Source organism: Psittacula echo (genome assembly GCF_963264785.1).
Source record: "Psittacula echo genome assembly, chromosome: Z".
NCBI classification, from domain to species: domain Eukaryota; kingdom Metazoa; phylum Chordata; class Aves; order Psittaciformes; family Psittacidae; genus Psittacula; species Psittacula echo.
The window spans coordinates 18043122-18070751 of NC_137742.1; the positions used below are offsets into that span (position 1 = coordinate 18043122).

Consider the following 27630-nt stretch of genomic DNA (forward strand, 5'->3'; position numbering starts at 1 on the left):
CAGTATCAACATCAATACTGATGGGTTTTCCCTCTTCCTCAGGACTGCGTGTGTCAAATGACGTGTTAAGTAATCACTTAATTATCGTGGCCCACTATTGGGTGATTCTTAGGTTTAGAAACAGTCTTACAGTTCTATCTGAGCTCTATCTGAGCAAAAGTTTGGAAACTCTTCTATTATTTGTCGATCTTCACAAGGAACCTGGCCTCACAGCTGCTTGCGTTTACTTTGGACCTATGTGGAGGAAGAATTTGTAGTGACTACTTTAAAGCATTAGGAAACAGCCCTTCAGGATTGTTTTGCAGACCATATAGTCTTTTCCTCTAAAAAATGGATAAGGCTTTTGTTGGTATAGAAACCAATAAACTCTTGCATGAAAACAATTTCATCTTGGAAAACAAGATTAGCCCAACAAATGTATATGGCTGAGCCTAACCATTAGGTCAATTAGAGATTAGTGTACCTTATTAAAACTAATTTTGTGGATACTTACACTTAGCCCTGTCGTTTGTTGGAGATACCACTAATTATGCCAGTTTTCTAATATGCATCCTTTAATACTATTTATTGCCCTTTGTAGGGGAACCCAAGGTTTAAAACTACACAGACATACGATGAATAAAGCAACTTATCAATATGAAAAGCTACTTACCAACCTAAAACCAAACAGGAAACCCCCTGCAGATATGGCAACCACAACATGCTAGAGGCAGGTCAAGACAAAACAATAGTTACAGAAGCCAATTTGACCAAACTCTTAATAAAGTCCTGATAGGAGAAACACAGCATAGATGTAAAATCCATGCTTAATCCAGGTTTCCCGGTTCCTGCTTCCCTTCAGTGCAACCCTTTTTTGCTAACACCAAGAAAATATCTTAAGTCTGGCTGATGTTGGCCAAGACTTCATACCACAATTTCAGTATCAGATAGGAATGCTACGTGAAGGCAGAAATAAGTTGTTACCATCTCTGCTTAAAAGGTGGTCTTTTTTCCAGATAGTACCTAGCCTCCTTTTGGGCAAGAGATACTAATCCTACTTTATTCAGAATCTAACTCTTGGATCTATGTAAGCTTACTCTTTCCCACTACTGAAATAGCTACAAAAATTGTTTCAAACAATATACAGAAGTAAATCTTTCCAAACTGCAAACCATTTACTTGGTACAACAAAACAACTTTATAGCAACAATAAATTTGCATGAAAAGCTTTAAATGCATTCTGGTTTTTACAGTGCATATAGAAACTTCAAGGCAAACTACAATAAACACAGTATCTTAGAAAGGGAAATCTTTATCAGTGTTCAGCCCTTACACAGTCAATCACTTAATGCGTATATACTTCGCATTGTTTTTTACCTGGCCTTTAACTTGTAATTTTAAAGACGCAAAATAAACAATGAAAACAAAAAAGCATATATTAGACTGGATTTTGTCCCTCCATCTCCAACAGCTAATGCTAGGCTTTCTGTTATTTTCAAATCCATAAGAACAGTAAAACTAGAAAAATAAAGGAAGGGGATTAAACTTATTTTCTGTATTCCTTTATCTATGTTCAAAGAAAAATTACCAGTTTGAGGAAATTTTGTTTAGATGTTTCTTCCTTTCATTTCCCTAGGGAGTTTGCAAATGCTGCTTGCTTTTTCCTTACATTTTTGTTGAGAAAATAAATTATTTTGAAGACTTGACTTTTCCCTTAAGTTTTTCTTTTTTTTCTTTTAGATTAGCAAGCAAAGGCAACTAAGGCGATCAACTAATATTCTATTAGCTGCACCTTTTTCAATTGCTGATTGTATAAGTAAACAGTATATTTAGAATTATGGCAACTTCTAAAGCAGTATCTTAAGTTATAACAGCAGTGTCACAATTTTGTGTGTAAGAGAACTAGTGGTACTCATGTTGCTTTATCAAAATACTCTGAAAATTTTAGCTGCTCAAGACCTACTCTGTGCTTTAAGAGGAGTTTAAGGAACAATACAGTATGCTGCAAGAAGCAAACGGTATCAAGTAGACAGGACATAAGAACCACATAGCTATATTTGTGAAATTTCTGTGCTCTGTATAATCGCAAAACTCTTTGCAGCCCTCAGATCCTGCAGTAATTTTACAAGTGTAAAGAATTATTTCAGTTTCTTCGGATAAGTACTGTATCCTCTTTGCTTCTTTCAGCTACTCTGGAATACTCTGAAATACCTGGTCTGCACAGTATGTAAGTATTTAGCCTATTTAGAATTGCAGTATAGTAGCACATATATATGGCAGGACATCTTCAGAAAATTCGTATCTTAAGTATTCAGAATGTACCTATCTTCCTCATTTAAATGAAGCTAAGAAAAGTCAGAATGAAGACATTTTACTGTTAACAGCAAACTACAAACCTGTTAATGTTTAATTTAAATAATGATAAAGATTTCCCTTTGACAAGTTCTTTCATAAAAAATGGCTGTGTCACATTTGCTGCACCTTCTAGTAAAAGGCATTTTCTTTGGTGGAAATACTTTTTTGATCTTACAAGTCCAGCCTTGTAACACTTATAGGCCCATTCTATATCATCTGTACATTCAGTGAATGCAAAGTTAGTTCCAATTTAGAACATAAAACCAAACACATCAGTCAAACAACAGGAAGTCTAACCACATTAAAAAAAGCCTTTTAGTAGTAAAATGACAAATGTTACAGACAGCAGAGGTCTAAATGCAGTACATTGGAATACATTATCATCTGTACAAAATAAGCAGTTTCACAGCTATTTTAAAGGCATCTTATTTTCTTAAAGTGTAGAGGAGTTTACTTAGAAGCACAGTGGAGGTTTAAAATGCATAGCTGCATACTTCTGTAGCTTTGTGATGATTTCCATTTCTGTTGCCCGAAATCTCCTGAATTAAAGATAAACATATTTCCTTATAACATCAATTCTATTATTTTGCTACTTAATATTTTACCATATTTGTTTGAAAATAAGCTTTCTTTTTTGCGAATCTGAATCCTTAGTGATTCACTGAGTATCATGTGCAAAAAGGGCTTTACAAGAATAGGACCTCAGAACCAATACGGGATAAATTCTTTTGTGCTGGTTTTGGCTGGGATAAAGCTAATTTTCCTCACAGTAGCTGGTGTGGGCTGTGTTTCAAATTTGTGCTGGAAACAGCATAAATAATACACGAACATTTTCACTATTGCTGAGCAGGGCTTACAAAGTCAAGGCCTTTTCTGCTCTTCACACCGCTTCACCAGCGAGCAGGCTGAGGGTGCACAAGGAGTTAGGAAGGGAAAGCCAGGACAGCTGACCTCAAATGAACCAAGGGATATCCCATGCCATAAGACATCACACTCAACATAAAGAGCTATGGGAAGAAGGAAGGGAAGTGGGAATAATATGTGGAATTAAAGCATTTGTCTTCTCAAGTAACCATTATGTATGCTGTAGCCCAGCTTTATTGAAGGTGGCTGAACACCTACCTGATCATGGGAAGTGGTGCATGAATTCATCATTTGCTTTGCTTGTGTGTGGAGCTTTTGCTTTGCCCATTAAACTGTCTTTATCTCAACCCATGAGTTTTCTCACTTTTCTCCTTCTGAGTCTTTCCCCCATTCCACCAGGGGAGCATGAGCAACCAGCTGGGGGGGGCTTAGCTGCTACCCAGGGTTAAGCCATGACACCTTGAGAAACTAAGTCACAGCAATCACAAGTACAATATGTAGGAAAACAGAGGAGAGAATATGCTCTTGAAAGTACTTGTGATTATTTTCTGTTTGTTACTCTTCACCTGCCACTTCTCCTTCTGCTCTTTAAAACAAAGGGTAGGGAAACAATCTTCCTTCAAGTAGATGGCTTGTAATGAGTAGAAACACTACAAGCCGTGACATGAATACAAAGTCATTAATACCCCATCCTGAGATGAGAGATTGGGGTGCCAGATGCAGAGGGGGAATAACAAGAGGAAATAGCTACTGTGTAGGATTGGTGCTCAACTGACATACCATCATCTAACAAGCATTTCCATCTGGCATAAGTAGAAGCAATCTGTAATTATGCTGTAAAGAGTAACAAGGATGAGGGTGTTCACTATACAGCTACCACAGGGCTACATATCCTCTGCTTCCTTCTACCACTAAAGATTTCCATCACCATCTATTACACTTTGTCTACTTTCCTAGACTCCTATAATCCCTTGTTTCATATCTTTGGTACTGTCACATTCCCCATTTGCATGCTTTCTTCATAAACTCACTCAAAACCCAAAATACAGCCTAAAGACTAGGGGCTTAGATATATCAACAATTACGCACCTCAGCACTTACCCTGCCAACTACAGATATATTTCATCAGGAACCAGGTTATTAAGCAAATTAATCCAGGTCCTGTTTTAAGAACTGCATAGGTGAACAGAACTACTAAACCACAAGGATGATGACAACATTGAATTATAAGGGACTGGACTCATTGTCTTGCTGATAACACATCATAAATTACTATATATTGTTTTATCTAAACAATGGTTCTATTCCTATGTTCCCACATTAAAAAAAAAAAAAAAAATTAAAACAACCAACCAAAAAAACCCCAACAACCAACCACACTGGGACACTGGGATGGCACAATGGATTTCTTCATCCTTGTATTAGGCTGTTGAAGAAAATAATAAATTCTTTTCTCCATTTCATCTCTACATACCTTTTTAGGAACCAGATCAAATTCTTCTCTGCCTAGCCTCACTGCTTTCCAGACCACTGTCTTCTGATTTACTATAAGAAAGAAATGTTAAATCCGAGAACTCAGCTTTTTAGTAGGAGCACAGTCATTCCAGTCCCACAACCCAGTAAGACAGTACATCTAGTTGATTTTCCCTCTTCTAACACTTAAAGTTATAAGATTAAAAAAATTAAGCACCAAAAAAATCTGACTCTTGACATCTTTCAGCCAAGTAGTAAAGACAAGTCAATCCCCCTCAAAACCCCACAAAGTTCTGCACCTAAGGTATAGCAGTGACAGTAGTCCCAGAAATCACTGCTGTTACTATCGTTTTATTCAGTGAATAGAATTTGCATATAAAGTGAATGCTTAAACAATACACATCTCAATTTCTTCAGAATATTGGCTGAAATGCTATATGATTGCTTTTCCTGGAGTACCAACAACTAGCTATAGGGTGTTGGTCACAAAGACTTATATTAACAATACTCTCACTTAAACCAAACTACTTCTGAATCATTAGCCTCCTACCTAGAACTGTAGCATTATAGCATTATAGAACTGTAGCATTATAAGATATATAGCATCAGAATTGTAACATTCTAATTATAGCCTCATCAATCAAATTCAGATGTATATTAGTCATCATTTGATGTAACAGACCTGAGAAGTTCCCTTGGAGACACTCTCTCTGATACACAAATCTATCTTCTAAACAGCCAGTAGCTGATATAACTTTCAGTTATTAAAATCAGGCAAAAAGTAAAAGGTTTAGTAGATTTTCTTCACATGTGTGTATCTAAGACAGAACTCCAAACTAAAGATTGATTAGCTGATCAAAACCACATCCCACATCGCATCAAGCTTGAAAACATTATTTCAGTGCACTGTACTGTGCAGGGCTGCATAACAAGGGCGATTTTCAACTCAAGACATTTCCAGTCAGTCTCACCTCTGTGCCTGGCAAAATCTTGGAGCAGATTCTCCTGGAAGGCATGCTAAGGCACATGAAAAACAACAAGGTGCTTGGTGACAGCCAGCATGGCTTCCCTAAGGGGAAAACCTGCCTGACCAATTTGGTGGCCTTCTAATGATGGGGCTATGGAACTGATGGACAGGGGAAGAGCAGTTGACGTCATCTACCTGGACTTGTGCAAAGCATTTGACACTGTCCCACATGACATCCTTGTGTCTAAATTGGAGAGACATCAGTTTGACAGATTGACCACTTGGCTGATAAAGAACTGGGTGTACAGTTGCACACAGAGTTGTGGTCAATGGCTCTGTGTCCACCTGGAGACCAGCAACGAGTGGTGTCCCTCAGGGATCGGTGTTGGGACCGGTCTTGTTCAACATCTTTGTCGGTGACATGGACAGGGATTGAGTGCGCCCTCAGCAAGTTTGCCGATGACACCAAGCTGTGTGGTTCGGTTGATACGCTGGAGGGAAGGGATGCCATCCAGAGGGACCTCAACACGCTTGTGAGGTGGGCTGATGCCAACCTTAAGAAGTTTAACCATGCCAAGTGCAAGCTCCTACACCTGGGTCGGAGCAATCCCAGGCACAGCTACAGGTTGGGCAGAGAAGAGATTCAGAGAGCCCTGTGGAGAAGAACTTGCAAATGTTGGCTGATGAGAAACTTAACATGAGCCGGCTTCAGTGTGCACTTGCAGCCCAGAAAGCCAACCGTATCCTGGGCTGCACCAAAAGGAGCGTGACCAGCATGTTGAAGGAAGTGATCCTGCCCCTCTACTCTGCTCTCATGAGACCTCACTTGGGAGTACTGCGTACAGTTCTGGTGTCCTCAACTTAAGGACATGGATCTGTTGCAGAAAGTCCAGAGGAGGGCCACAAGGACAATAAGAGAGCTGGAGCACCTCCCATATGAAGACAGGCTAAGAAAGTTAATGTAACTGAATTTTAAAGCTGGTTAAAAGGGGGGTAAATACTAAAAATACATTTTCATCTAGCACTGCAAATAGGAATGGAAACATGAATACAACATAGGGAAACAAAGGTCACTGCAGCAAGAAATTCAAGAAGCATGCCATGCAGAAGGACAAAAGGAGAGAAACTTAAGTGAAGGGACTGAGACTAGAACATGTATTAGACTGGACACATTGAAAAAGAACTGCTAGGCTGCATCTCAAAACAAAAGGAAAGTTAACATGCCAGATGAAGTGACTGAGCTTCAAAGGATGGGCTGAGGGAGAGCAGTATAGCTTATTTTAGCAAGCAAGCTTTGCAGCATCCTCAGGATGGGGAAGCCTACATTGGAGCACCAACACTCAAGCAGCAGAACAGCAACGGAAGTGCCTACACCTGCCCCTTTAACTCCAGCAGTGCAGCCATCCTTGTGCCCAGGGAGCTGGAGCTATCAGCACCATGAGAGGCACTACTCCAAAGGTTGGTGTTAAACACCAAAATAGACAACACCACCAGCTCCCAATAACCCAGCAACTACTGGCTTACCTAGGATAATTTGGGCTTTGGCCACATGCAAGTGAGAGAAATTTATGTTATTATGGATAAATAAGAGAAAAGTTTCAAAGACTCTTTTATAAAATTTCTACCTGAAAGTGATTTTCCTCCTAATCACAGAGCTTCCCTGCCCATGGCAGTAGCAGATCGGATGAGATGACCTTTAAGGTCCTTTCAACTCAAACCATTCTATGATTTTAGAATGAGTTCATAACGAGAATACATGGTGTTTTCAAAAAAAATTAAATATATTCTGAAGACCAAAATTAAGTGCTGCACACTGGAATTTTTAAGGAAGCCTCAAGGAAAGGAATGAACTATACCTTCTCATTCATCACTAACCCATACCAATTGGGTCAACAACAAGGTATAATTTTATACAACATACTAATACACAAAAGAGCAAATATTTAACTATAGTACACAAATTTTTTACTTACAGATGCTCAATTTGGTCAAATTCTTTTTCGGCTTCTGTATAACAGAAAAAGAATTATATAAGGTCTCAATTTAACAAACACTATAAAACTTCTGGCTTATTATGTTATTTACTCCATGTCTAAGCAAAACACTTTTTTCATTTTATTAGTTTTCCTAGATTTATAGTTCAAATTATCTTGTTCCTCTGTTCAGTGGAAGTACCTGTGAATTTTTCAAAAAGCTTAATTTGATCAAGTTTTAGCCTGATTTTAGTACATTATATATACAATATATATACATACATATATGTATAAAACTGAAAAACATATATGCATATACATATAATATAGACACATATGCATAGGGTTTTTTTACATACATGTATCACTTCTGTTTCATCCTGTACATCTAGTTTGGCTCAACTATATGTGCTTTAGGTTCAACCACCAACATTAGTGCGTTCTGGTTTAATGCATTTTTTCCTTCTTACTCAATTGCTTAACAGAAGTTTCTCTCTTCAAGACTACTACGAGTTAATTCCATTCCTAAACAAGTACAGCCTCTAGATTATTTTGTCTTGAAAACAAAAGAGTAATGTCTATATCAAAACATTTATAGACAAGCACTGCTTACTGAAAGCACTTTGTACCTGAATTCAAGACTCATGAAAGAGATTTAAAAACCTAAAAATAATGCAGTGATCTAGAAGAAAGTGTTTTATCAGAAAAAAACAGACATGGAGGGGGGGGAAATCACACTGAACTTCATATATGAAGTGTTACATGTTGTATCTTTCTACTTTTGATTGCAATTTCAATGGAAAGCTAGAAAATGCTTACCTGTACGTTTTACTTTTGTTGAATATCTCTCGTAACAGACAATGACAGCTACTAAAACAACAACTTCAATCACAATTGCTATGAAGGGTTTGAGAGGCGCCATGAAGGACAGAACTTTAAGCTCCTGTCTTCCTTCACTTTTCCCTAATTCAAAAGTAGCTTCACACCAATATTCACCACCATCCTCCTTGGTGAGCTCCAGTATCTTCAGCTGGGTTATATTGGCAGACTTTTTACTAATTACATACCTGTCTGCCAGTAAAGACTCATTAATGACAATCTGAAATTAAAAAATACAAGTCTCATTAATGTAATGAGAAAGTGTCTAATTTTATATTATCGATAGCTCTACACAGAGTGATGTAAAAACAAGTTCAGAACAAGCGGCATTTGTGAATTCTGTTTACTGCACCTCCAAGGGAAAGTTTTATCTTAGCTGTCTGCCTGTGTTCCCTTTATATTCAGTGGAGGAAAATACACACTTTTAATGAGCAAGTTGTCTGACTTGTTTTAGTCTACTTCAGATGAAAGGCAGCCCTGAATCTACCGACTCTCCACTGACAAAGGCAGCTTCCGGTGTCAGGATGCAATACCCAGGTTTTACCACAGCACAAAGCATGTACTTTCAAAAGTTGAACTGGGAATGCTGCTTCACTGGAAATTATGTTGACAGTCTTACAAGCCAGTGCTACTCTTCAGCAGCACAGAGGAGGCAGATCTATCTACCTCCTCTCTAACTTATTTTAGAAATTAAATAGTGCTTTCCACAGAAAAGGGCTAGAACAAAGTGCCTATGCTTCCAAGACTAATGGGGATCTTAAAATGTGGGTATGTGAAAGAGGGAAACTGCTGAGCAAGATTTTTCCTTACAGCCTTTAAGGCAAGAGCAGAAGTGAGAAGAGATTTCAGCTCCTTCAGAATCAAGTGGCACAGCAGCCTCCACAATAAGATAACTTTCTTTAACTCCAGTGCCCCAGAGGCCATACAGACTGGGAAATACAGAATTACTTGTATATGGAGAAGGAGAAAAATGGGTATGTGCCTGTTCACCTCAAGCACCCAATACCTTTCATGTCTTTAGAAATGTCGTGCTGTAACATTTTTCTTGGTATCAAGCAGCAAAATTTGAACAAAATATGACCAGTAATATAGTAAAATGAAATACCTAATGACCTGCCTGATTTGTTTCACTTGTATCTAGGCTGTAAGAGTATGGCAGGGACTTTCTGGAAAGGGAACATCATAGAAAACAGAATAAAAACTAAATCCCTGTAATAACGACTATTCCTAAATAGCACAGACTTTTTTCCCCTCATGTACAGAGATTTAAATGAGCTTTAATAGAAATTCAATTAGTAGAGTCTACAGCAAAAGGTCATCGTATTTGACAAAGTGTCTGTACTTGGATTTTACCACATTGTTTTCTTGGCAAACAGATGGAAACCTTACCTGTTTACTTCCATTGGTCATATACCAGGTCCAAGAAATGGCTGTATAGCCAGGACATTCACAAGTCATTACAGCTGTATCTCTAAGGTAACTGATTGTGGGTTTTTCTTTTCGTTCAATTTTCGGTACTACGAAGTAGGAAAAAGTTCATTATGTGAGAGCTACAAATTTTAATTACAAAACTGCAAAAAGATATTTAGATATCTACTTACAGTAGTCCATTCACTTCCTTTTCCCTTAAAACATAGATGATTCTGTTATTCATGACATGATGTAAACGAAGAGTCATTTCAGGCTGACACTACACATACAGAATTTACACAGAAACTACGAGAATCCTGTTCACAGTTGCTGTCTGATCTTAAAAGTTGCCAATTAAAACTGAAAACCAAGTGACACTCAGATTGTGATTTCTACCCTTGCCCATTTCCTCTTTCCTTAAAAGCTGTGAGCTACATGCTTCAATTCTAGTACACTAGAAAAACATACTAATTTTTGGGCAACTTCACTCAATCAGCAAAATGTCATAGAAGTCTATTCCAGCCATAATGCTACAACATAATGGTATGTGGCAGTGATTCCGTATGCAGGGAGCTTCTCTTTGCAATTAAGGCAGAACAACAGACTGGTAGAACTCTGCAGTTAAAAATATTTTGAGTTGAAGTATGGCTTTCAGGTGCATGCACTATAAAAGAATGTCAGTCCAATCTTGGTAAGGACAGAACATTGCCAGAAGAAACAAGGCATCAGTTTGCAACTTCAGAGCTACTTGTCCCAGCCACTATAACTACAGATGACCCACAGCCTTCCACCAGCAAGAGTTGTTGAATATATTCAGGCATGCCACAGATATATTTGCTCAGCTGTAATTATATCACGATAGAGTATGAATTTTCCTTTCTCCCTTCTTCCTCTCTTTATTAGGATGCTTACCAGCATGTTTTCTTCAGATCCATTTATTTTAAATTTTACCTGAAAGTTTCATTGTTCTATCTTGTAAGTACAATCCAGTACATCTTAAATGTCACACTAGACTAATCAGGCCCAGAATTTGTTTTCAGCAGTTCTGATGGAACAATTTGGTATAAACTAAGATTGTGCTTGTTCACCTCCCTTTTGATTGGCTGAGCACAAATTAATTTTCCACAAAAAGTTCACTTCTTGTGAGCAACCAAGCTTCAAAATTTCCATTCCAGAAACAGATATGAAACCAATTTCTTAAAAAGAACACTGCTTAAAACCTCAGAATTTGCTGCACTATACATCAACCCAGCATCATTACTAGTGAAGTCTTCTCACTCCATACATATTTTTTTAATCATTAAACACTATCCTTCTAAAGAGCTGTGGCAGAGTACCTTCACTCCTGTCAGGTAACTGCCAGTAATTGTTTACACCTCCCTGGCAATTTATAGAAGAGAAAAAACAAAACAAGTTACAGAAAAAAAGAACTTAACATGGGAAAACAAACAGAAAACCCCCATACCCAGCAAAACAGGGGTTTTTTAGTCAAAAAGATTTAGCCATTCTGATGAGTGGCAAACAAACTACAGCTATTGACATACCAACAACACATATGACCACATTAGAATCATAGAATCATAGAATAGTTAGGATTGGAAAAGACCTTAAGATCATCTACTTCCAATCCCCCTGCCATGGGCAGGAACACTTCACACTAAACCACTCAAGGCCTCATCCAACCTGGCCTTGAACACCGCCAAGGATGGAGCATTCGCAGCCTCCCTGGGCAACCCATTCCAGGGCCTCACCACCCTTATGGTAAAGAACTTCTTCTTTATATCCAATCTAAACTTCCCCTGTTTAAGTTTGAACCCATTACCCCTTGTCCTATCACTACAGTCCCTGATAAAGAGTCCATCCCCAGCATCCTTGTCGGCCCCCTTCAGATACTGGAAGGCTGCTATGAGGTCTCCACACAGCCTTCTCTTCTCCAGGCTGAACAGCCCCAACTTCCTCAGGCTATCTTCATACGGAAGGTGCTCCAGTCACCTGATCATCCACATGGCCTTCCTCTGGACTTGTTCCGACAGAGCCATGTCCTTAAGTTGAGGACACCAGAACTGCACACAATACTCCAAGTGAGGTCTCACGAGAACAGAGTAGAAGGGCAGGATCACCTCCTTTGACCTGCTGGTCATGCTCCTCTTGATGGAGCCCAGGATACGGTTGGCTTTCTGGGCTGCGAGCGCACACTGAAGCCGGCTCATGTTCATTTTCTCATCAGCCAACACCCCCAAGCCCTTCTCTGCAGGGCTGCTCTGAATCTCTTCTCTGCCCAACCTGTAGCTGTGTCTGGGATTGCTCCGATCCAGGTGTAGGACCTTGCACTTGGCATGGTTAAACTTCGTAAGGTTGGCATCAGCCCACCTCACAAGTGTGTCAAGGTCCCTCTGGATGGCATCCCTTCCCTCCGGCGTATCAACTGAACCACACAGCTTGGTGTCATTGGCAAACTTGCTGAGGGCATACTCAATCCCACTGTCCATGTCACCCACAAAGATGTTGAACAAGACCGGTCCCAATACCTATCTCTGAGGGACACCACTCGTTACCGGTCTCCAGCCGGACATTGAGCCATTGACCACAACTCTTTGTGTGCAGCCATCCAGCCAGTTCTTTATCCACCGAGTGGTCCACCCATCAAATTGATGTCTCTCCAATTCAGAGACAAGGATGTCGTGTGGGACAGTGTCGAACACTTCGCACAAGTCCAGGTAGATGACATCAACTGCTCTGCCCCTGTCCATCAGTTTTGTAGCCCCATCATAGAAGGCCACCAAATTGGTCAGGCAGGACTTCCCCTTCGTGAAGCCATGCTGGCTGTCACCAACCAACTCCTTGTTTTTCATGTGTCTTAGCATGCCTTCCAGGAGAATCTCCTCCAAGAGTTTGCCAGGCACGGAGGTGAGACTGACTGGTCTGTAATTCCCCGGGTCATCCATATTTCCCTTCTTAAAAATGGGGGTTATATTTCCCTTTTTTCCAGTCATCAGGAACTTCACCTGACTGCCATGATTTTTCAAATATGATGGCCAGTGGCTTAGCAACTTCATTTGCCAGCTCCTTCAGGACCCACGGATGGACTTCATCAGGTCCCATGGACTTGTGTACGTTTAGGGTTTTGAGATAGTCTCGAACCAGACCCTCTGTTACAGTAGGCCTAGGGTCTTCATTCTTACAGTCCCTGCGTCCTCCTTCCAAGACTTGGGTGGTGTGGTCAGAGCCTTTGCCAGTGAAGACCGAGGCAAAGAAGTCATTAAGAACCTCAGCCTTCTCCAAATCCTGGGTAGCCAGCTCTCCCGATATCTTCCAGAGGGGCCCTACGTTGTCCCTAGTCTGTCTTTTATTCGCTATGTACCTACAGAATCCCTTCCTGTTGTCCTTCACATCCCTAGCCAAGTTTAATTCTAACTGGGCCTTAGCTTTCCTAACCTGGTCCCTAGCTTCCCGGACAACATCTCTGTATTCTTCCAGGCCACCTGTCCCTGCCTCCACTTTCTATAAGACTCCTTCTTCCTTTGAATTTTCCTCAGCAGCTCCTTATCCATCCAAGGAGGTTTCCTGGCCCTCCTGCTGCACTTCCTTCTAGTTGGGATGCAACACTCCTGAGCTTGTAGCAGGTGTTCCCTGAATAACAACCAACAGTCTTGGGCCCCCCTGCCCTCCAGGGCTATATCCCATGGATAGTCACAAACAAGGACACAAATATCCATCATGAGTTCTGAGATCTGGCTCTAACAGAGTGGTTAATCCTGAATGTGCAAGGGAATATTGTGCTTTGTTCCAGATATTTTTTCAAGAATTTTTACCCAGCACTGGTGCTGCACAGAAAAATGTTGAGATGAGCAGACAGGTGATCGCACCAGCATTTGTATCAGTCAAGAGTTCCACACTAGTTTATAAAGATGAGAGTTGCTTCACAGTGTGTATACCTGGACAGGTGCTCAAGGATCCCTCAACAAAGGGCAAACAAATTAATCTATTCTACCCTGTAATATAGCTACTACAACACTTCAAAATACCCATGAATGGTCTCCATATTTAATAATTTGATCTTCCTATAAGCATCTCTTGTTTTCTGCAGACATGGGTAAAAGCTTAACGCCTCAAAATTTGCAGGGTCATGCCATGCCAGAATGGGGAGGAAGGGAAGGAGAGGTAAGACATCCATAATGCCTAACTTCCCTGTGGGAAATCATTGCAGTTAGTAACAGCAGTGATGACTTTAGCCACCAAGTCTATCAACATATTACTCATCTTTCAGTTTGAGATTTGTTCTCCCTGCATTATTGACTGGAAGATTCAAGGACTTCTCCTTTCCATTTCCTTCACTCTTACATTAATCTTAAAAAATGTCAAGCCAGTACTTTTTATGGCACCAGAAGTGGCAGCATTCAACCACTGTGAAACAATTGTCCCATCTCCTTGTAATAAATCAACCAGTCCTATGCACTGTTCTGGAAAAGATGACTTTCCTATTGAGTCATTCCTGCCCTTAGTGAAACAGTTACTATATACTTTCAAATGAATAAGGTCTCCTTTCACTTTTTTAATCTAAACAGAATTGGGTAGACATTTAACTCAACTTTAACCATATACTGACAAGAAAAACATACAATCATTTTTAGAGATTAAAAAACCCGAGTAAACTACAATTTTTACTTTCTTCAGTATTACAAGCTAGTCTCCCCTGGCTGAAGGTTTGAAAACGGGTATCGTTTCAAGAGTTGAACATAAATGAGAGTTTTCTCAAGTCATATGAGAGATATCCCACTGAACAAAAGCAGCTTGTAGCACTGAAGTGCAACGCCGAGCTGGTTAGCCCAGCTGAGGTTAGGGTATTTGAAGAGGTAGCAGCCTGTGTTTAGTGAGAATCTCTCTCATATATATAGCAGCCTATGGACCCTTCAGAAATCAAATGTTTGTCTTGCTCTTTACAAAATTTGGATGGTGAGAATGGAAAAGGCAATAGCTCTCATTAAGATATGAAGATTCTCAGCAGCTTGTATTTGTTCAATTCCCACATCTTGCATTCAACTGGATTTCACCTACTACTGTTGGGACAATATTATTGGAGAAAAGAATGTAACAGAGAAGAAAGGGCACTCCTACTGCCCAATTAAACACAGTAACTTTTAATGTAAGTGCTGTTCTTAGACAGAATGACAGATGCACTAAAGCAGTAATTTGGTGTTTCAGAAATACGACTGAATTTATTCAAAAACCTGCCTCCATTCTGCCAATCATTTGCTCCTCTTGTAACATCGAATCTCAAGCCAAACTTCTAAGTCATTGGCCTTGCTTATTGAAGAATTTATCTGAGACACCATCCTTTCCTCCCAACCCCCAGAAAGTGATGAGCATTTATTTACTCCTGCTTAGGGATGGAAAAGGAAGGGGAAATCAGTTCCTCATTTAGGAAAAAAGTAGGCTTATACACTCTTTTGGTTGCTAGCAAGTTTTGTTAAAAAGGCTTCAAAATTCTTCTTCCCTCCACGCCTTTGACAGTGAGTAACACTTAGCTTGTCCATATTAGTCACTGCTTATCAAATTAAGTTGAAATTTCCATACTATCCAGAAGCCATAATAACACACAATTTCAATAGTCAAGTGAAGCAAAATCTAAAGTAAAATAAAACTGTAGTTAGTTAAAATTGAATACAATTACCTTGTAAGTGAAAAATACCACTGAGCTGTTTTTCACCTTTCAGGGTACAGCTGTAACTTCCCAACTTACTGCTATCCGAGACACTTACTCTTAAAACAAAAACAAAACAAAACAAAAAATTAAAAAAGAAATCACCAATTTGGTTTTCTGTTTGTATTCTCTTTTGTCCTACAACTATTGGTGACTGCTAACTAACATTCTAAATAAACAAAGAGATTAGCAGTGGATCAGAGAAGAGACATTGCCGAAACACTGGATTCAGGTTCACTGCGATGTAGAAACAGCATGACATTTTTAAGAAAATAGAAAAGCACAAGCACAGCTGTGAACATAAATATTTTCACCCTTGATGCTCGTAGAAGGCCAAACATTTTTAAGCAGTATGATCTACAGTTTACCAAACAGGATATACTATATAGTTCACATGGCGAACCCACGTCCAATGTAGGACTTCAGAAGAGATTATTTAAATGGTTTATTCTTTCTAAAGCTAATCAATGGCTAGCACAGCTTCAACACAGAACAGTTTTAAGGAGCTGCCACCTACTGAAGCCCAGCATTTCTGCCAGTAAACATTTCACAGGCACTTTGTACAAAGATTTACATGGCTGTGCTTGTGCATACAGACTAGCAAAAAAGTGAAATACATTCTCACCACATTTTCCATCATAGAAATTTTAGATAAATATTACTGATGTTAAGAAACCAAAGCTATACAGAAATCAACTGGAGACTACCTCATTACATGTCTGTAAAGGGGTTAATTTTAGAGTCCAACAGTAAATAGTATCAACTGAGTAAGATTTCTATATTTCTTGAGTCTCTTCAGAGGTTCTAAAGAGTTAAGAAAACCTTTAAAACAAAACATTTTTGCTGTAAAGCTGTTTTCTTCTCTGTTTTGCTAATTATGACCTCATCATTGATAACTTTCAGATTACTGCAAAGGAGCACTGAGTGGAAAAACATGGAACTTGAAAAAGTAATTGAGGTATTTTAGTAATCTCAGACTAAGACTACTTAAATTCTTGGTAATACAGGAGTTCTTCGTTCATGCTTGTGGTAACTGCAACCTCTCTCCTTTCCTGCAGCTTCAATATGCCAATTACAGACATATTAATCACTGCATCTTGCTCTAAGACACACATGACTAGTGCTGGCAGCATATATGCAAGGGATAACTCATTAGAACCTGCAAGTCAAACTGTCAAGAATGCTACTTACTTGATGCTCCAGCTGTTATCAGTTTTATTGGTATGACTGATTGTTTCATTTCCCCTCTTCCAAGTCACTTGAAAACTTTTCAAGTAAGAATATTCCTTGTCCAATATGCAAGTAAGTTCAACTTCAACTACCTTGTCCAAACTGATAGTTGTTTCCACAGGAGTACCAGAAGCACCTAGAAAGTTTAAAAACTATATTTACGAAAAACATTTCTTCATTGTGGAGGAAGAACAGATTCAAATTTGTGTTTTACATGTGCTGGATTACAAGTGTATATATTGTGTTGCTGTTATACTTTTCAGGCTAAAACTGCAAAAATCAGACAATGCCAGTAATTTTCTTAAGCCATAACTGAGTTATGATACACATTCATTCCAAAAATTACACACTCATTCTGTAAGTAAAATTCTTACAGAGTTCTAATATAGAAACATAGATATTCATTTCACTGAAAGCAAGATAAGACATTCTTCTACATAATTTAACCCAAACCGAAGTATACTAAGTACTTAGCTCTCGCCAGGGGCAACAGTATCTGCTCCCACTCTAAACTTCCTTTTCAAATTCACATTTGGTATTAAAAAAGCAGGATTTAATGGATTAAAAATACTAGTAAGCATAGCAAAAAATAATAATAATCTCAAAAAGTTTGACTTGTAAATATCTACAAGTACCCAAGTTTTAGCCAGTTGCATATTTTTATGATACTGCGAGACCACAGGTAATGTCCCACTGCTAGTGAAGATGCTGACAAAAATCCACAGCCTTAACATTTTTGGATCTGGCTTTTCATGCTACAGCTGCTGAATTTGAAAACAGATCATCTTCAGATTATGGCTGCCTTTGCCTTTCTAATGGCAAGCCAGCACAAGTGCAATACGAAAACATTCCAATACAGTAAAACCACCTGACATTTTTTATGCTTATGAAGCATGTTAAAAGCAAAAGTGAGTGTATCCAAAAAGTAGATTTCAACAGCAGATACTGCAAGGGTGTTAAGGCACTGCAACAAGTTGCCCACAGAAGCTGTGGCTACCCCATCTGTGGGAGAGTTCAAGTCCAGGTTGGATGGTGCTTAGAGGAACTTGGTCTAGAATAAAATGTCCTGCTTGTGGCAGCGGAGGTTGGTACCAGATGATTTTAAAGGTCCCTTCCAACCTTAACCAGTCTATGATAATCTGAATATCTTATATCTTCTCTGATCTACTCAGTCTTTTATAAATAACACACTTGACTTTTTACTGGTCAGCACTGATATTTTTATTTCATAATTGGCATTTTCTTTCATACCTGTTAGATACAACTGTGGTTAGTCTATCCAAATACTTCACCAAAAATTATTCCAGGCCTCACGTCAATCCTACATCTACCCAATAGTATTTGATGGTCAAGGGTACAGTTGTATTTCACAGCTCATTCAAATTCTTTGAGAAAAAGCAAGTTTTAACATACAGCTCATTGCCCTAGTACTGCAAGCCACACCTAAGCAGCAGCAAAGGCTGGCTGAAGTAGAAGCCCCAGATACTCCCATAAAAAAATTTAAACTTCACACATTTACAGCCTGCAGAACAGCACGCCCAAAAGTCCAAATCCCAGCCAAAATAGCACAGGTCTGTTGAATTACAGGTGCAACACCTTAAGCTTTCATAGCAAAGTCAGTAACTGCAATTCATTTATTAGAACCACCACACTTAATAAATGAGCCAAGCATAACTCATCTTGTCGTTTACGATAGAAGTAATTTTACAAATGGAACTGGTTTCAGAGTAGTTAAACCTTTACAGCAGATTAATCACACTGGCTAAAAGTAGAATCTGTACTTTGCAATTATTTAAAAACTTCACACTTTAAATGAATGGAATGTGAAAACCCTAAGCTGTTGAAGGCTAACCACTACCACAATCAATATCTGGGACATTTCTGTACCAAGAGTACATGTATCAGAACAAGAGATACTACCTTAAGCTTCCTGCTAGAAGAAAAACAGTGTAAATGCTGTAGAATAATGTCACTAAAATATCATACCAGAATTTTGCAATGGAATTCTAAATTATTTCCTCCAGTTGAGAGATATTTCAGTTAATTTTTCCAGTTGTCCAAGAAATTAGTTATAAATTATTATTATGGAAACTTCACATCCACTGTAGGAAGAGCTTTATCTTGCCTTTTCTCCATGCTTTAAATCCTGTAATGCTGCAAAGTTGACTAATACCTGCTGGTTAACAAGTACCCTAGCTTATGTGGTCTTCACAAGCAGATTCACTAGCACAAAGAAATTGTCACTTGGATTGATTTGGGTGAAACACATAGCTATGAGCTGGTTTTATTTGCGATTTTTAAAAAGTAAGAATCTTATTCTCCACTAATAAAAATAATTATTAGAACACAATACTCAATAATGCAACAAACATTAATATTTCCCTTTACTGGGCTCATCACATGCTTACTGTGAGCACTGTAACTTTATCAAGGAAGTGCCATCCTAGCTACTTCTGTAACTCGCACAAAAGGTTGTGCATAATCATAGGCTTTCAATATAACATAACTGGAAGAGAAAAATTACATACCAGGTAGGAGTAACTCATACTGCACAAAAGTAACACTCTGATCACTTGTCTGCCTGGACTCTTTTGTAGCAAGATTTGGACCTAATAAGGTTGTAAAGGAAGCAAAGTGATATGTTATGATCCTATAAAGGTAATCATACTGCAGAACATCAATACAGTGCTGCAATTATTTCTTACAGTAATATGAGGGAAAGAAAAGCCCCTTCCCAAATGCAGACTACTGTGGAGATCCTTTCACATACCTTGTGGGTTACAAGTCAGAATCTGAAAACTGCAGTGTTATGTGGCTGCTGCTATAGTAATTATGTCATTTTGGAAGACCATTTCTAGCTTTAATATACTGTAACTGTGAATGTCAATACTCTGAAGAAGTTGCAACTATCCATTTTAAAGCCTGATTCAAAGATTATAGGTGGGCCCTAGAACTGTACATGACTACATCAATGAGCTTGGAAAGCAATAAGCTTTAGGGAAAAAAAAAAAAAAAAAAGGGGCAAAAACACCCACCCACAAAAAAAACCAACCAACCAACAAAAAAAAACACCACCACAAACACACACACAGAGCGTAACCCAGAAGGACAGAACACTGCCATTCCCAAAGCCACTACAATTTAACTATATGGCCAAAAAGCCAGAAGTAGGCTATCTAATCTAGATGTAGCTCTAATAAATGCAGAGGCAAGAACATCCTGTGCTCCACTGCAACATGGTCAGTCCCTCACTGCTCCACAAAACTGCTGGGAACACTCTTTCTCAGAAGATACATATATTGACCATCATCTGCCTGACTAAAATATACTCATTTCCTTCTGTGAGGGAAAACTGTGTTTAGTAAGTTTTATACGGCCCGCAAAAACTCCTTTCTGTAGGGGTATGGATAGCCTACTTTCCAGGGACTACCTTTATAAAACTCAATACAGCTCTCAGGCAGGCAACTGTAAGCATGAACAGTCTGTTCCCACTACCCTAGTTGTTTTCATGCTCCATGCATTTCCAGGACAGAGCAAGAAAGCAAATTGATAAACTACAGCATTAATAGCAGATGTAGCCCCACTAAGAAAGCATCATCCTTCCACATCTACACACATAATTGTTTCTTTAATATTGTATTGTCTGCATACAAATCCCTAGTAAAGTGAAACATTGTGGGAGAAGGCATTAGAAGTTATGCTTAAAGGAAAGGTCAATTTAACACAGTTCTAGCAATTTTATTTTCTTTCAGTTTCCACAGCTACTTTATGTACAGCTTGAACATCTTTGTCTTGTTAATTGCCAACAAATACAAACCCTCCATAACCATTTCATATTAAAAAAAAATTAAAAAAAAAAAATTAAAAAAAACCACCAAGAACGAGGTAGAACCTTAGGGTAGCTGAAACAACCATTTCAGTAGAATGACACGATTGCTTTTACCAGGTACAGATACTTCATGTCCAAGTGTCACATGATCCGAAGGGCATCCCTGCGTTTGCCAACTGACAATTTGTGTAGTTGCCATGAGTTCTGAAAGGTGAGAAAAACCAAAACAGTTACAAAAAAATATTTTTCTTTCAATTTAGTGAAGAAACAAAAGCAACAGAGATTCCTCCTGCCCCACAGCAGATAAAACACACTAAATGTTTTTAGTTTTACGTGCTTGTAAAGCAATTTTGTCAATTTTATAATGCATTTCAGAAATATATAAATAGTAACCATATATTGAATCTGCCTAATCATGCAACATTATAGGGGAAAATTACACTAGTTTTTGTAGAAGAAAAAGGGCTTCATTATGTCTCCTGTGCATGGATGGAAAAGGTTCATATTCAGTCAGGAAACTGGAGAAAACTGGCCTAAATCTTGATTTCTTACTGACAGAAGCAGTGAGTGGCAGAGTTGATCACTGTGCAGTAAAAATAGTGCCTCTGAGAGCCTAGGTCTCCTCAGAATTACTCCCTCACTTTTCCTGCATAAAATACTGAACTTTGAGGCAAAGTTCTTGAACATATTTCTCTCAGCTACAATTTGAGAGAATCTGGCTGTGCTGAAGGAAGGCCCTGCTAGTGATTTGCATCCAAAGGTCTCTGAGGAAGCATAAGCACAGGTACCACATGCCTTCCAAGTTGCAGGACCATTTTGTAAAGCAGTGTTTTTCTTTTATCTGCATGCCAGCTCACAACACTAAGAACACTATGCCACAGGCAATCAGCCTTTTGCCTGGCTTGTTCCATCTGCACTTTCATACCTTCCCTCCTGCTTCAACAAGTTAAAGTAACAATAAACCTGTACATTAAGGTGGATGACACAGAAGAACACAGCTACATTTGGTTGCTGTTGACAGTAGACTGTTGTCAATCTCAGGTGCTATTACAAAATGGCTTTTTAAGCAAGAGAAAATTATAAAGCTGATCCGGTCCTCAAGATTCTTACACCTTAGCTCTTGCAGTGGCTTTAAAAGACCTAGATTACATATTTACTTCTCTTCCCTCTGAAAAGTCACAATCTTATTTTGAAAGACTAGTATAAAAATGCAAACTCTACACCATAATTTAATATCACTAGGAAAACGTATTATAGCTTTAGGTGTACTGAAATAAAACAATTACCAGGAAATGACTCATTAAGTCCATTCTTCATATTAGTCAAAGAGTTTGCCTGAGATTGACTGCTTGCATCTTGTGTTGTCATAGCTGGATCTAAAGAAAGAAAAAAGGGTTTAAAGAAACTTTACTCTCCCTAAGTTGAACTGAGTCAGAAGCATCTAGTTAATGAAAATAATTAAAACAGAATTTCCTCACCACAGCTTACTACCTACATTTTTTCCACAAATTCTGAGCATATACAGCCGAAGTGTGCAAGAACTACTTTTCATGATTTCTTTAGCTTACTTTAGGCAAGAAAAGATTAAAGAACAGAAGCAGTATTTGACCTCTAATTTCTGTAGACATATCTTTTCCTGTAGCTAGCCTATAGTAAGGCAAAGCCATTCTTCAGGATATTCCACCAGACCAATAAACTTTATAAGCTGTACTCAAATTCTGTCTTGTTTATGGGCTTAGACCACCATGTTTTATGACACTAACACTAGTTGGTTATTTTTAAACTAAGATTAGCAGATTCACTAATAGAATAAGGACCTCATTATAACCTTACACATCTAGCTTGGTTTGCGATGCAGTGAAAAACTTCCTTTCCTACTACTATTACCCTGATGAGCAAAGCAAAAGCATTTATCTTAAATATGGAGTTCAAGTAGGAATAATGATTATTTCCATTTATCACTACCGCAAACCTGACTCTGCTCCTGTAATACAGCTTTTGCAAGAGCCAGGCAAGACTCTGGGGTTTTGCTTTATGGTCTTGACTGGAGAAAGGACAGAGGAAAAGGGAGAAGACTTGCTTATTTTGAGTATATTATGCTGCGTTGCCCTTCTATTAAGAATTCAAGGTCCCTAGTTATTTTATAAAAATCAAGGTATTTATCCCTTCCTTTCTGTTCCCACATTTGGGTGGCAGAACTAGCTATTGTAAAATAAATGCCACTACCCTCAGATGCTTATGTATTTCAGGACATATTCTACTGCCGTAATACTAGGACACACTTGTTCTCAAACTCAGCGCAATCTCACATTAGTAGCTTTTAAGTGGTTTGGCTGGTACTTACACAGGGAAAAAAGAACACATGCTTTGCATTTGTAATTAAAGTCTGACGGGGTAATAATCTATGCTAGACATCCAAGACAGCAGCAAGTATAGATGGAAAGTCAAAAGCTACATCATACTTTAAAGTGTGCCCAAGCTCGCTGAGAGCTGCATGCCTTCAGCAGAAGTCAGCACCCCGCCAGTTCCTACACGTGAACAGCACTACTACTAACACTCCTGCCTCATTTCAGCACAATGGGCATAGACCACCCACAGACTCTCGCACTGGCACCTTCAGCACACGGTTACTCCAGACTACATTACAGTCATGCCCAGCTTGCACCATCTGCTTTCTCAATCTGCCTCAAAAGTAAAACAAGATAGTCAAATAATATTATTAAAAAATTAAGCATTAGCAGTTCTTAGCAACAGGCTCTTAATTCTTCATACTTCTTCACACCAATCCACTGGTCCTACAGCCAAGTGTTGCCTTCCAGCCCTTCACCTAAGCAAAAAACTTAAGAAATCTGCTCTGAGTATCTGCTGACTTATGACCCAGCTAGCAAGAAGACCAAGTCTTATTCTCTTCTTAACAAAGGCGCTGAGAGCTGGGAGAGCTATTATGCTTCCAATATTCATGGTACGGTTGAAGAAAGGTCCATGAATTTTTATATCTGTACCATCTCGAGGCATTCTAAGGATGTCATGGATCACTTGACCATCAGCTCAGTAGATGCATCATCTGCACAGTAATTAAAATCCCAAAAGATGATGAATTTAGAAGATGCTAGAGCCAAGCTATACAGCAGCTCTGTTATCGCTCTGTAAGGAACGCAGATAACCTGCAACATGTTTTGCATACTAATATGGCTCTCATCTTGGCTGTCTTCCTTGATTCACATACCAAGTGAAAGCAGTTCAAGTAGCATTATTTCTAGTCACCACCGCTTTCACATCTTAGCTCTTATCTGTCTACATGTCAAACTACATCGCAGAGATAACATTGCACTGCTCTTGTCTCATATACATCTGCTGAAGAGCATCAGAAATCAAGACAACCCAGCACTGCATGCTTCGTATCACCAAGTCAGGCAGTAATGTAAGCCAGTCAAATAGAATAACTTCTCAAACTACTGAGTCATGGCTGCATACCTTTGCCTACAATTGATGTGCATTAGATTTAATCAATAGTCTGGTGGCTTGCTTTTCTTTTGGTGCCCTGATCTTTATGCAGAAAGGAGCTAGGGAGAGTATGAGGTCATTAATTTCTTTTTCTGCCTTACCTCTGCTCTATATTGCAGCCAATACTTGGGGGATAGAGTGTGGATGTACCACACTTATCACCAGAGCAATTTCAGGCTTTAAAATCTATTCATTCTTTTTCAGCCAGAAAAGCAGCTGAATAGAAAAGCACTGAGATATAATTTGGTTTAATTTAACAGCATCAATTTAATGTTTAATTTAATGCCAATTTATTTCATACCGATTTCACATGTCTGTGCAAGCACACAGCACTCACTATCCAAAACCAGCCACCAGAACCTCTCAGTACTCCTAGGAAAGGTAAAAGCTCCTTGCTGAGCTCTCCCAAAAGCAGCAGAGGATTCACATAAATAAGACTTCCAAATATCCTGAGATAGAAGCCCTTTCCTCAGGACAAACCAGAAAAATCCAACCTGGAAGCAAAGTCTTTAAGAAATTAGGTGCATCCTCTACTCTTACAACTCCTTAGTATCTTTACGGGCAGAAGCTGGGAGATGAGATGTGGTGGGTTTGCTTTTCCTCAAGGAATGCTGCAACTGAACTAGGCAACCACAAAGGTTGCCTAATGAAGAAGCAAACAACAGTGTTGTGACACTACCCTTCCTTAGAAATTACTCTCAATTCAGTACAGAGTAAGAGTGATGGTTTAATTTTTATTTTCTTTTTTTCAAAACAATTAACATTTATAAGACTAAAAGACAAAAGCAACAGAATAAGAGCTCTTCTCAAGCTACTTATCAAAATAAAATCGAAGAGGCCTCTTGTGGTTTCTGCCTGACCAGCTGCAGAACACTACACAACCCAGCTTTCTGCAACTGTCCTTGTGCACTTACCACTTCCTCTGGTTGTTTCTACCGCAAGCACTCCTTTTGCCTGAAGAAGCCTGCTGAACCCTCACATCCCCTGAATGCACACTGTTTCTGGACTTCACAGGAAGACAATTTTAGCTCTCCACCCTCCAAAAGAACATGATATTCCCCTTTACTGCACGTGCACAGATAGCCCCTACGCCTGACAGGCTTTTTGTACGTTTGGTTAATAACCATTGAAAGCTTAAAATACCTCACGTTTAAATCACCATGGTAGGAAGTATGAAGCCTTCCTACCTAGTTTATACAAATATAAAAGCATTTAATATAAATCCAAAAAACAACAGCCTCTATATGGATAAAGGGTACTAATGCAGGTGGCTTATTTCTGAAGTCTGCTCAAAGCCAGATATCCACCACTTCAGGAAGATAGACTTTGGAAATTTTGGAAACACAAATAGGATTTTCTTGGGTTGGGTGTTTTGTGTGGTTCTGGCCCTTTTTTTTTTTTAAATATATTTTGTTTATTTTTCAGAAGATTATATTTCAGTGATGGCTTTACACAAACTTAGAACTGCTTCAACTACCTTTAGGTACTTTTCAGCAGCAGCAGTCACCAAAAAAAACCAACAAACATGTGGCTAACTTGCTATAATGTGACTCACGCTCCTACAATTATCAGGCCATTTACAGTCACAAAACATTTTGATTAATGAAATAAACTGTCTGAAAGGACTTAAAGCTTTGTGTACATAAATACACATGTATTTTACAGAAGCTTAAGAAGTACAGATTTTCCTCTGCGTGCATACATGAACATATGCATTTTAAACAAGCCTTAAAAAGTGTAAAACACATTTCCTGTCCTTATATATTCATACAAATTGTAATATTTATGCATTATATTAAACTACTACAAATTCTAGAGAGGTTATTATACACAAGGAGCAGTACTGCTTCTCTTAGTAGTAGAAAACCAACAGAGGCACAAAAACTTGTGTTGATATGTAATTGCTTCCATATCACACGCTGAAAATGCAGCTAAACCACTGATAGTGAATTGAAGTCTCAGCAATAATGTTCACATACATGCATCGGCAGAACTTTCTGCCTTGGCAAGACACACTCTAACAGTTACGTCCTGCAGAGCAAACATTAGCAATCTGATATTTCCTTCTAGTACCATTCTGTACTACTCTGCAATACTCCAAAACCAGCAATTAACATAAATACACTAGCTTTAGAGAAGGAAAAAATAAAAATAAAAACCAAACTCCTACTTCTGTTGAAAACCACTAAAGGAAGAACAGAGCCCAGTCAGTCCCCCAAGTCCCTCTTCCCTCTTGATTTTAGATGACCCATTTAAAACCCCAATCTAAAATCCTCCAAGCAATACTCCTCACAACCTGCCAGGCACACTTATAGTTTATGCAACTTACAAATGTGTGGTTTTCTCAGAACTTAAAACCATGCTTTACCCAATAAGCGTAAGGCAGCAATAAAACACTAAGTCCTACAACCCTCCCGCCCGCGAAGCAGGGAGCAGAGACGGTGGCAGACCCCAGGCCCAGTGCACCTTCTGCCCCTCAGCCAGCACCGCGCCGACCACCATGTTACCGCTAATTAGAGGGCGGCAGGGAGGGGGTCCCTACTTGCAGCAGACCTATGAGAAACCCAAGCACGTTTTTGAAACTAAAGGCGAGAGCACGCGGAGGCAGAGGGAAAACGGCACCAAGCAGCTCTGATCTCGGGGAAGGTCGGTGTCGCTGAAGAAACGCCTCGATCGTTTGAACAGGCAGGGTCGAGGGACACCCGCCCCGCCACGCCACGGAGTTCCCCTGGGGAGCCAGGGGGATGCTGCAAGGCAGGGAGAACCTTAGCTCGGCCGCAGCTCCCAGGTGGTGCCCCTGGCCCCCTTGCGCCATTCCACCCCGATTCTGAGGGCGGACAGGGTGGCTGCAGCATGACAATCACCCAGCCCAGCCCGCGAAACGAGAGAACATTTACCTGCTGAGCTCCCGCCCGAGAGACTGAGGTAGACGCAAAGTAGCAGCAGCCTCCCCAGGCACTTCCCGGCGAACGCGGCAGGCATAGTGCCACAACCGCCGAGATCTGCCGCTCCCGGCGACGCACAGGCCAGCTGGCTCGGCACCAGTCACTGGGGAAGCCTCGAGGGGGCCGGGGCGGCTCTGAAGGGGAGCCGGCTGCGGCACGGATCAGAACCAAAATAAAGCAGCCCAAAAGCCGCGGACAGGGCAAGTGGCAGGCAACGACTGCAAGAAAAAGGCTGTGAAGCCACCACAGGCACCACCTCTGCGCCTCACAGGGAGAACATCTATGTCCCCGCCGTGCTTCCCGCGGTGGGAAGAAGGGCGGGTGTGAGCACCGGTGGCTAATTGGTGGGTCCTCCGCAGCGGACGCGGCTCAGAGCCTCGCTGGGGCTGCTGGAGCTGATAAGATCTCGGACGGGGGTGGGTCCAGTCTTGCCCATGGTTGGAAGCAGGTGTTGCTGTGGGACCCACCTCGGGTCGAGCAGCCCTCCTTGGACGGCAGCTGGCTCTGGTAGGGTCTGCCTG

At 39.8% G+C, this 27630-nt stretch overlaps 1 protein-coding gene across 1 annotated transcript; it reads right to left on the reverse strand.

The window, feature by feature from the left end:
• Positions 1 to 1308: 1308 nt before the first annotated feature.
• Positions 1309 to 27161, reverse strand: EMB (embigin). The gene is made up of 11 exons (XM_080637209.1): positions 27062 to 27161; positions 21947 to 22036; positions 20775 to 20864; positions 19360 to 19440; positions 16793 to 16967; positions 15572 to 15660; positions 9880 to 10007; positions 8431 to 8710; positions 7612 to 7645; positions 4673 to 4743; positions 1309 to 2873 (listed from the first exon to the last, which is right to left on the reverse strand). The coding sequence occupies exons 1-10, from the start codon at positions 27144 to 27146 to the stop codon at positions 4689 to 4691; spliced, it is 1107 nt and encodes a 368-aa protein (XP_080493335.1). The 5' UTR covers positions 27147 to 27161; the 3' UTR covers positions 1309 to 2873; positions 4673 to 4688.
• Positions 27162 to 27630: the final 469 nt, after the last annotated feature.

Coding starts and splice junctions, on each gene's coding strand:
- EMB (XM_080637209.1), bottom strand. CDS start 27,146: ATGCCTGCCGCGTTCGCCGGGAAGTGCCTGGGGAGGCTGCTGCTACTT. Junction 19,441..20,774: donor ACATGAAGTATCTGTACCTG/GTAAAAGCAATC, acceptor CAACCTTATTAG/GTCCAAATCTTGCTACAAAA. Junction 16,968..19,359: donor GTATGAGTTACTCCTACCTG/GTATGTAATTTT, acceptor TAAACTTTCTAG/GTGCTTCTGGTACTCCTGTG.